This window comes from Mizuhopecten yessoensis, unplaced genomic scaffold, assembly GCF_002113885.1.
Source record: "Mizuhopecten yessoensis strain PY_sf001 unplaced genomic scaffold, ASM211388v2 scaffold716189, whole genome shotgun sequence".
NCBI classification, from domain to species: Eukaryota; Metazoa; Mollusca; class Bivalvia; order Pectinida; family Pectinidae; genus Mizuhopecten; species Mizuhopecten yessoensis.
This window is the reverse complement of record NW_018479992.1, coordinates 257,598-269,336: the sequence shown is the minus strand read 5'-3', so window position 1 is coordinate 269,336 and position 11,739 is coordinate 257,598. Positions and strand designations below refer to the sequence as shown.

The following is an 11,739-nucleotide window of genomic DNA, read 5'->3' as shown; positions in this document are numbered from 1 at the left end:
CGTTTTAACACTGTGAGGTTTAGTCTACCGTAAACATGTGAGTGCGTGTGCACCGACACCTCGAGATTGCGTCATGATTCATTTAAATAGTTAGAACACATACAAAAGAACGTTCCCGACATACACACACACATCAGACACAGACTTCGGAAATGAGGCTAGTTAAATATCTTGGACTTGAACCGAAATACTTTCTTTGATTTCATGTAATTGTAGGGTTATGATACACAAAACTATAGAAATATCATAATTTTAGTTTTTTGGAGCAAGGTCCGCTATACTTTCTACCCACATTATGTCATTTTCCTTAGCAAAAGCCATACGATCACCTATGCATGATAACTTAAGAATAGTTGTAAATAAATCTGTTCGCTTAATGTGTGTGCTTACATGAAAACAATATAATTTATACATCCGGGTTAGTATTGGCTATGGCGGCGGGTGGATCACCTACAGTGCAATGGTCGGATAAGACCTATAGCATTGCAGAGATTATAAACGAGGAGGAATTCGATTTACCCTTATTGGTCAAGGTGGAAGAGGGCATCTGCAGTGACAATGATTCAGAGAGTTTTTCTCAAGATGATCTCCTAAAATTTGACTCGGTGAAATCGATACCGAAAGTAGTGGCGTGCTGTGTGGACTACAGAGGCCGAAACAGGATGTCAAGCGTAATTCGTGAGGACGAGCATGGGTACGCCGAGAAAACAGTGGACTTTACCATCCCTCTACGGTACAAGGGTGTGGTCCAAATAGTCCACCCAGAGTCCGGCACAAAGATCTACCACAACATCAGTGAAGTGCTGAAAGATCTCCCGAGATACGTGAAAGTTGTAGATTCCTTTGTATCAAAAAACAATATTAGCGTTCAAAGTAAATCGATTATTGAAGTCGACAGAAAAATTCCCGACGAGGGCCTAGTGTGTTACATGATAGATGACGATCTCCAAAATAGCACGAATAGGATAAAACTGGTGTTTGACCTTGATGACACATGTAGTTTTTTCTTGTTACCAGACAAAACTTATTACACTCTGGAAGAGGTCGCCAAAAGGTTCCCTCTGCCCCAGTACGTCACATTCATGAAGGAAAGCGGTCCAAAACTAGTAACGACCAACATACAAGAGGCGGTTGAGCATTCAAGAATATTTGAGGGCACCGTGAAAATTAAGAAACTTATAGAGCAGAAAACAATCATTGGTCACTACAAACCTCCAGAGCAGGAGGAGCTAAAGACCCAAAGTTTATGTCAAAGAACTCTTATCATTATTCCACTGGACAGTCCGACAGCCAGAGAGATCGAGGTGAGGGTACCACTGGACGTAGAGGATGACGATCAATACGAGCTAGTATTGGCGAGGAACTTCTCACAGATGAATATTATCAGTGAAGAAAACATTGATGGGACAATATATGTGGACTTTCTAAAGACACCGAAAGCTACATTTGTTCATTATGACGAAATAGAGTTCGTTCCTCCAAGACCACCCAGAACGAAAGGTAATCAATAATTCTAGTTGACTACATATTTGTCGCTTTTTGTATTCAACAATGATCAGTCTCCAAAACATTACCCTACTTTTTTTCACCTATTCACATTTAAATAAAAATCAGTGTTTTAAACAAATCCTGTCTTGTTTGCTCAAAGATACTCAGACTTCATGTTTCCTCAAAATGAATTCCGTTTTCAATAATACACAAACCAATACACATTATGTTATACAGCCTGCTTTTCTTTCCTAAGCATCAAGAAATCAATCGTTGATTTTTATTGTAAAAGGATATGTACATCTGTATATCAAGGTACCCGTACGAGGGATACATGACTATCTAACTCCAGTTAGTCAATTTTCATTTTGTATAAAGACATGATGTTTACAAAGTGTCTTTTATCATTTAAATTAACCAACAAGACTTAGTTTAAAAATGGTATTGTTCTCCCCCAACGTTCACATAGTATATCTAGAAAACCCTATGTTTCTCTTTGGGCATTATTCCTGTTTCCGATCGCGGAAACAATGCCAATGAACTATGATGTCGGAATGGGAAATGACGTCGTTAAGCATTGTTGATTAATGTTACCCTCCAGTTGGTACTCAAAATGCTTACCAACTTTTTTCAAGATTATCCAATGAGTTGGGGATGAGGAAACATTTTGTGGTTGTGGGAGAAATAGTAGTTCATTATCAACAAAAATATTTTCAGGTTTTCATCATAATCCGTAACTAATTAGGAAATTTTTCCATCGTACAGTGAAAAAGGACGAAGAAAAAAAGGGAGACTATCTGGAAAAAGACGAAGCAGAGCTCGTATGTCTAGAAGGTAAATATATACCAAGTAATACTAATACAGCTCTTATATCGAGAAGGTTAATATACCGTGTAATACTAGTACAGCTCTTATGTATAGAAGGTAAATATACCGTGCTTTACTAGTACAGCTCTTATATCGAGAAGGTAAATATATACTGTGTAATTCTGGTATAGCTCTTATGTCTAGCAGGTAAATATATACCATGTAATACTATTACAGCTCTTATGTATAAAATGTAATATATACCATGATATACTATATAAGACTCTTTCATACTCAGGGGTGTAGAATAGAGAAATTCTTCCCGAGGGGTTTTCAAATTTGGTAAAACCTGAGGCTTTTCATCTTTTATGTTAAGAAGGTAAATGCACTGTGTAATACTTGTACAGTCCTTAAGTCTAGAAGGTAAATATACCGTGATTTACTGGTATAGCTCTAAAAGGTAACTCTTAGCAAGATTATCTAATGAGTGGGGCTTGAGGAAACATTTTGTGGTTGTGGGAGAATTGGTAGTTCGCTATTAAAAGAAGCGTTTTTTAGCTTTTCATCATAATCCGTAACTAATTAGAAAATTGTTTCCTTCGTACAGTGAAAAAGGACGAAGAAACACAGGGAGACTATCTGGAAATAGACGAAGCAGAGCTCTTATGTCTAAAAGGTATATATACCGTGTAATACTAATACAGCTCTTATATCGAGAAGGTAAATATACCGTGTAATACTAATACAGCTCTTATATCGAGAAGGTAAATATACCGTGTGATACTAATACAGCTCTTATGTCTAGAAGGTAAATATACCAGTACAGCATGTATATGTAGAAGGTTAATATACCGTGTAATACTTGTACAGCCCTTATGTCTAGAAGGTTAATATACCAGTACAGCATGTATATGTAGAAGGTAAGTATACCGTGTAATATAGTAAAGCTCTTATATCTAAAAAGTAAATATATATCATTTTATAAAAGTACATCTTTTATGTTTAGAAGGTAAACGTACCGTGTAATACTAGTACATCCCTTATGTCTAATACAGACGTTTTATCGTTTCTGTGCTATTTCTGGTGATTGGAATGAATCCCCATGGATCTATAATAGGGAAAGGTTGTATTCAATTTGAAAACCATTCTTTGGGATTTCCAATCCTATACCTCTTGGTTTGAAGGAGTATTATAATGTCTAACAGGTCGTATGTCGTCTTGTAATAGTTTAACTCTTCATTATAATAGCATATATACGATTTATATCTCATACAACTATCTTGTCTATCTGGTTCTTCTCCTTCGAGTTGTTGTTGGATAATGTACAGAAGAATTCAGTGAGGTCGTGTCCACGGGAAGAAAACACTGAAAATACCTGCTGCTGTAGAGAAAGTACCTGGTATGACAGCTCTACATGGAATTGTTGTGTCCATACAGACAGATATACACAACTCTTGAAAACCAACTAAAAATCTCTGTCTACCGACCTTGAAATGTGAATACACAACTGAACACCGTACAAACGGACAAAGAAACCGTAAGAGAAAGAGCAAAGAAACACTCTGAAGAGGTAAAGTCTATGCAGAGTAAAATAAATTAACTTGAGAAAGAAAATGTACAATCTGCAGAACTGGATGACTAGAGAGAAACTACAGGAAATTAATTACAATATCTGTCGGAAGCGTTAAAATTAGCTCAGAATACCAAATGACGAGTTGACGAAACCTTGATTAAGATATCAGACTATGAAGGAATCGTCCAGAAATTCAACGACGAAGGTTTCAAAAACCAGTTGAAATGCGTTCTCTAGACGACCAAACACTGCGTTCACGGAGTTAGTGTAGTAAGTGATATCCTTGATTGGACTACACGAATGTAATAGACGATGATGTCATCACAAAACGTATCGAAAATCCCTCGTCTTGGCCAAATGGTGTTCATGGACGCGAGTCGTAGCATAATGCTTTCTCAGAAACAACTCGAGAACAATTACCAACTTTAATTTCAAATTCATGTGTTGGAACATTGAAGGTTTTAGGTCTGGAATGCCCTATGTCATTGATATTTTCGGTATATCTTGACATTTTGTACGGGATTGCAATATTTCTGTGTGTTTTTTTTTTTTTTTTCCTTTAAGAACTCGGGTTATTCATGAACAGTTAAACTTGTTCAAGAATTATATCCTTTCTTCCATAGATGTTACATTAGAGGCGGCGTCTGTGTACTGTTTAAATACAATTTAAGAGTACAAGAAATCGCTGTTGATAGCCACAGAGATAAAGGGCTTGAGGTCCAGGTACCAAATAGTAAATACCTTTATGCTTTTTCGGTTACATTCCCGTAACCTCCAGGTCGATTGATGTTTCGATAGAACAAATAGAAACACTAGAATCTTTAGTAGCTATGTACTCTGAGAAAGGGGCGGTGTCGGTTAGTCGATAATGACAGATCCTCTTGATTTCAGACCTTTTTCGATAATACAAATATGATACGGACATATGTAACGGTCCTAAGTACAAGTATTTCCCACTGATAGGATATAACACTCATATCCACCACATCATTATCAAATTATTCGTTTCGACTTAGACAAGATAAATTATATTAAAGTTGTCCACATATTTTATAGAAATCAGCGTCGAGGTTTCTCGAACACTTGAGCAGGATCAATAATGAGGTAAGGTTGTGTGTCGACATACGATCTACCAATCTTATTGAGTTATGTCATTTCTGTAGTATTTTACACACTGACATTACAACACACGTCGTCCTTCATGATACAAAAGCTGATACTTTAGAGACGATCTTTGGTGTCTTATTAGTAATAAGTTTGAAATAGAGCTAATTGTTTAATTGCACTCTTTGTCAGACTACATTACAATTCAAATACTTCTTGGAGGGATCCTCCTTTACAAGTTATGTGAATTAGGTTATGAAAACTGTGTTATGCCAATTTTATTTTTAATGATGAAATCGTATCACAAACAAATAGTAATTAAACGCACGTATAACTAAGCATATATTACCCTAAATATTTTGATCATAAACAAGCAATTTCTTTTTTATGTTTCATGTTATTTTTGTGAACGAGTCTATTTAATTACGATTTGACAATTTATAAACTTGTATATATAGTCTTTTAACTCTTCGAATTTAAGGAAAAATGAAATAATAATACATGTAGCAGGTTTATCCAATGAGTTGGGCAGGAGGAAACTTGTGGGAGAAATGGTAGTTCTTTGTTAATAAAAGGTCTCATGTTTCCAACATTATCTGTAACAATAATAAGAAAATAAAGGTAATGTTATTTATTGTACAGAGAATAAGGACGAAGACGAAGAGGAAGACTATCTTAGAGTCTTTGAAGCAGAGCCCTTATGTCTAGAAGGTAAATATAACTATCTGGATATCATTGAAGCAGAGCCCTTAAGTCTAGAAGGTAAATATAACTATCTGGCTATCATTGAAGCAGAGCCCTTATGTCTAGATGGTAAATATAACTATCTGGATATCATTGAAGAAGAGCCCCTATGTCTAGAAGGTAAATATAACTATCTGGAAATCATTGAAGCACAGGCCTTATGTCTAGAAGGTAAATATAACTATCTGGATATCATTGAAGCAGAGCCCTTTTGTCTACAAGGTAAATATAACTATCTGGATATCATTGAAGCAGAGCCCTTATGTCTAGAAAGTAAATATAACTATCTGGATATCAATGAAGCAGAGCCCCTATGTCTAGAAGGTAAATATAACTATCTGGATATCATTGAAGCAGAGCCCTTTTGTCTACAAGGTAAATATAACTATCTGGATATCATTGAAGCAGAGCCCTTTTGTCTACAAGGAAAATATAACTATCTGGATATCATTGAAGCAGAGCCCTTATGTCTAAAAGGTAAATATAGCTATCTGGATATCATTGAAGCAGAGGCCTTATGTCTAGAAGGTAAATATAACAATCTGGATATCATTGAAGCAGAGCCCTTATGTCTAGATAGTAAATATAACTATCTGGATATCATTGAAGCAGAGGCCTTATGTCTAGAAGGTAAATATAACTATCTGGATTCATTGAAGCAGAGCCCTCGTGTCTAGAAGGTAAATATAACAATCTGAATATTATTGAAGCAGAGGCCTTATGTCTAGATGGTAAATATAACTATCTGGATATCATCGAAGCAGAGGCCTTATGTCTAGAAGGTAAATGTAACTATCTGGATATCATGGAAGAAGAGCCCATATGTCTAGATGGTAAATATAACTATCTGGATAAAATTGAAGCAGAGCCATTATGACTAGAAGGTAAATGTAACTATCTGGATATCATTGAAGCAGAGCTATTATGTCTAGAAGGTAAATATAACTATCTGAATATTATTGAAGCAGAGGCCTTATGTCTAGATGGTAAATATAACTATCTGGATATCATTGAAGCAGAGGCCTTGTGTCTAGAAGGTAAATGTAACTATATGGATATCATTGAAGAAGAGCCCTTGTGTCTAGATGGTAAATATAACTATCTGGATATCATTGAAGCAGAGCCCTTATGTCTAGAAGGTAAATATAACTATCTGGATATCATTGAAGCAGAGCCCTGAGGGCTAGAAGATAAATATAAATATCTGGATACCATTGAAGCAGAGCCATTATGTCTAAAAGGTAAATGTAACTATCTGGATATCATTGAAGCAGAGGCCTTATATCTAGAAGGTAAATATAACTATCTGGATATCATTGAAGCAGAGGTCTTATGGCTAGATGGTAAATATAACTATCTGGATATCATTGAAGCAGAGCCCTTATGTCTAGATAGTAAATATAACTATCTGGATATCATTGAAGCAGAACCTTTATGTCTAGATGGTAAATATAACTATCTGGATATCATTGAAGCAGAGGCCTTTTGTCTAGAAGGTAAATATAACTATCTGGATATCATTGAAGCAGAGCCCTTATGTCTAGAAAGTAAATGTAACTATCTGGATATCATTGAAGAAGAGCCCATATGTCTAGATGGTAAATATAACTATCTGGATAAAATTGAAGCAGAGCCATTATGACTAGAAGGTTAATATAACTATCTGGATATCATTGAAGCAGAGCCCTTATGTCTAGATGGTAAATATAACTATCTGGATATCATTGAAGCAGAGCCCTTATGTCTAGCAGGTAAATATACCTATCTGGATATCATTGAAGCAGAGCCCTAAGGGCTAGAGGGTAAATATAACTATCTGGATATCAGTGAAGCAGAGCCCTTATGTCTAGAAGGTAAATGTAACTACCTGGATATCATTGAAGCAGAGCTCTTATGTCTAGAAGATAAATATAGCTATCTGAATATTATTGAAGCAGAGGCCTTATGTCTAGATGGTAAATATAACTATCTGGATATCATTGAAGCAGAGGCCTTATGTCTAGAAGGTAAATGTAACTATCTGGATATCATTGAAGCAGAGCCCTTATGTCTAGATGGTTAATATAACTATCTGGATAACATTGAAGCAGAGCCCTTATGTCTAGCAGGTAAATATTACTATCTGGATATCATTGAAGCAGAGCCCTAAGGGCTAGAGGGTAAATATAACTATCTGGATATCATTGAAGCAGAGCCCTTATGTCTAGAAGGTAAATGTAACTATCTGGATATCATTGAAGCAGAGGCCTTTTTATAGAACAAGTCTTACGTCTTACAGGTAATACACTGTCTATTTATAGAACAAGTCTTACGTCTTACAGGTAATATACTGCCTATTTATAGAACAAGTCTAACGTCTTACATGAAATAAACTGTCTATTCATAGAAGAAGTATTACGTCTTACAGGTAACGCACTGTCTATTAATAGAATAACCCTTAAGTCTAAAATGTTATATTACACTCATACCGTTTAAATGTCGAAACCAGTTTGTTTAAATTATTCACTAATTCCATAAAAAATAGAATGAGAACAGTATTGTTGAATGCTCCCTTTGTTGGAACACCTTTCAAGAGAGATTTTTAAAGTGTAACGGTTGCATGTTCTAGATGCAGACAAGGAAAAGGGCAAAAGTGAGGTGCGACTAAGGGAGACCACCACCAAAACAGCAACCAAAGTGGTGAGAGGATGTTTTATTAATGTTAATTATATGCTATCTTACTGTAGCATGTATTCCCTTTCCAGAAGAGTTCCACATCAGCCTCTTTATTGGTGACAATTTGCATGATAAACTGACGGATTTATTTGAAATGTACAACAACAAAATACATCCAAGATATATCTAACTCCCTAAAGTTACAGACATTAGTAAAGCATCAAAGATATCACATTCATTCGTTATTTTTATTATTTACTTATTTATTCATTTTGAATAACTATTTGTGCTGTTTGAACAATTTAAGTTTTGTTTTAAATATACTGTTCAACATTTACTATTTTGACTCTCTTCATATAGTATCTGATGTAGCGTCATATGTAGAAGTTACCTGCAATTTATCTATTGCACAAGAATGTATGATTATTTTGAGTTAATAATCCGAGATGGTCCTTTTTTGTGTTTTGTCTGTTGTCTGTTGGTTCACAAATTTTGCCTTGCATTGTTTGGTGTGATTTTGCCGATAGGTTGTATAATGACGTCATAGTGTATCATGACGTCATCATTTTTTTGTATTTTGTTGTTGTCTAAACGCAGTGCTTGTTTCAAAATAAACACATCCCCCGATAAACATCTAGGGAGAACACCTTTGTCTTTTTCTTTCTTTATATTTACCGTGTACTTTAATTGATGTTTTGTGTTATTATCTTTATATATAATTATTTTTATGCAGAAACATCGATTTTCTTTGCGAAGAATGCATCACAAACTACTCAAAATGTCTAGAAGGACTTCGAGTGATACAGTGACAGAGACACACCGTGAGCGGTTTGCATCTTTGACCTCCATGGATATGTATAATTGCCTTTTAAAAATCAACATGGTTGATATGGCGAAATGCTGCCTTGACAACGGATTCAATGGGGTGTTCTTCAACTCAGTCACGGATGAACAGTTAAAGACCGATTTTAATCTATCCCCTATTCAGGTGATGAAGTTTCGTAGGTTTCAGAACAAAGGATGGTTACCACAATAATTGGTGCATTATCTCCCCTGATGTGCTCTTATGGACATGACGTATGGTGCAAATAATAAAATCATGACAAAATTGTTGATCAATTTTCCTCAGACTGTATATATATTGAATATTGTTACCAATCCGTGCTATTGAGTTGACTCATTACTGTACCTGATTGTGAACGGAACAATGAAACCGTCTGTGAGAGATTATAAAAAACAACTCAATCCTCGATACTCCAGGGGTAACGCACAGTTTCGGAACACCTGGAGTATTGAGGATGTACTTGTTCTGGACAACATCCACTGTCGACTTGTGTAGATTCCTGTATCAACATGACATGTATTATACTTCAACGTTGTGTTTCTTACTACTGGGCTATTAAATCTATCATTTACAAACTTATATCTCGTCCCCTGGTCCCGAAAACCTCGGGGTTCTTTCAGGGATGTCACGTCTAAATGGCTGAAGAACAAAATGATTATATAGATGTCATAAAAGCTGATTATATTTTGTCTAATTGTGCCATGTAGACAGGATAATCCATATCTTCGGGTTAACGGGAAAATATCTAGATTCGGTTAATCGCGGAAATCCCTATCTTCGGGTAGATGGGAAATCCCTAACTGCGGGTAGATTGGAAAACACCTACCTTACGGTAAGCTGGGAAACCCTACATTCAGATAGACAAAGAAAGCCCTACCTTCGCGTAGACGGGGAAATCCCTAGCTTCCGGTAGATAAGAAAACCCCTTCCTTCGGGTAGACGGGGATATCCCTACCTTCGCGTGGACGGTAAAATCCCTACCTTTGGGAAGATGCCGAAATCCCTACCTTCGGGTACACTTAAAAATCCTACCTTCGGATAAATGGGGAAATTCCTACCTTCGGGTAGATCGGGCATTTCTACATTCGGTTAAATGGGGAAATCCTTACATTAGGATAGATAGGGAAATACCTACCTTCAGGTAGATGGAGAAATCTCTACATTTGGGTTAGACGAGAAAAATCACTTCAGTCGGGTAAATGACGAAATCCCTACCTTCGTGTAGACAGGGAAATTCCTACCTTTGGGGAGATGGGGTAATCCCTATCTTTGGGTTAGACGAGGAAATCCCTACCTTTGGGTAGATGGGGTAAACGAGGAAATCCCTACCTTTGGGTAGATGGGGTAAACGAGGAAATCCCTACCTTTGGGTAGATGGGGTAAACGAAGAAATCCCTACCTTTGGGTATATGGTGAAATCCCCACTTTAAGATAGACGTGGAATGTCCTACCTTTGGGTAGATAAGATAATCCCTACCTTCGTGTAAATGGAAAAAATCCCTAACTTCGGGTAGATTAGAAAACTCCTACCTTCGGGTAAGTGGGGAAACCCTACATTCGGATAAACGGAGAAAGCCCCACCTTCGCGTAGACGGGGAAATCCCTACCTTCGTGAAGACCGGGAAATTCCTACCTTGGGGTAGACGGGGAAATCCTTTTCTTTTGGGCGACGAGGTAATCCCTGCCTTAAGGTAGACAGGGCAATTTTCTACTTCGGGTAGACGTGGAAATTCCTACATTCAGGATAAAGTTTATATGACTGTGTTCTTCAATCTACAAATGTTTTCTATTACATAATGATAACCTACCAATATGTTTTATGTAAGTTTTGTAATTTTACATGAGTGGATAAGACACATATAATAGATTGTCTGTGGCTATAGATAGTATACCAATTACATATGGTTGATGGAAGATGAAGTGTCCTAATACCTTTGATTAATAAGACACATTTTACACACCATCAATACTGATTATACTGATTTCGATATACATGTAAAATTGTATAAATAAAACAAAGAAATTTAAAAACAAGGTTCGTTAGTGTCTTACTCTGATTTTTCTTTAAAAAAAAAGTATGAAAACATTTGTAATCAGTTATAAAAAAGAAATAACTGTATCTGTAATGCTGAATTGAATTTTAATGGATCATATCATTTTTCTGACAGCTTGGGATTTTATAAAAAGCAATAAAGCGTTATGTTATATTGTTTTCCTTATTCTCCAAATTAAATCGGATACATACATGTACCAATTGACAGATATTCATACTGCAATTCGTTTTGTAGGTGTTCCTTCAACATTTCTGTAATTCCGTTAATTGGTAACGACACAAATGCATTACACCTCCATTTCACAGAGCTAATAATTCAATTAAAAGACGACTGTGTTGTCAGGTTCACGGAGGCTATTGTCTTTCGTTCCGGTCCAAAACAATAATCGTACTTTGTAGAACAATTGAAAAACAAGTATTCCGTCTGCACTTTATGAGTCAAATGCACGTAGCTCAAGTGAAATACCATCT

At 36.1% G+C, this 11,739-nt stretch overlaps 1 protein-coding gene across 2 annotated transcripts; it reads left to right on the top strand.

Annotated features, from left to right (window-relative positions):
- The first annotated feature begins 377 nt into the window (after positions 1-377).
- Positions 378-11,244, top strand: LOC110442013. 2 transcript variants are annotated; one of them, XM_021485405.1, is made up of 6 exons: positions 382-1,500; positions 2,254-2,322; positions 2,903-2,971; positions 5,615-5,683; positions 8,325-8,395; positions 9,105-11,244. In XM_021485405.1, the coding sequence occupies exons 1-6, from the start codon at positions 432-434 to the stop codon at positions 9,405-9,407; spliced, it is 1,650 nt and encodes a 549-aa protein (XP_021341080.1). In that variant the 5' UTR covers positions 382-431; the 3' UTR covers positions 9,408-11,244. The 2 variants fall into 2 exon arrangements, with proteins under 2 accessions (XP_021341082.1, XP_021341080.1); XM_021485407.1 differs by lacking the exon at positions 2,254-2,322 and having other exon boundaries at positions 378-1,500.
- Positions 11,245-11,739: the final 495 nt, after the last annotated feature.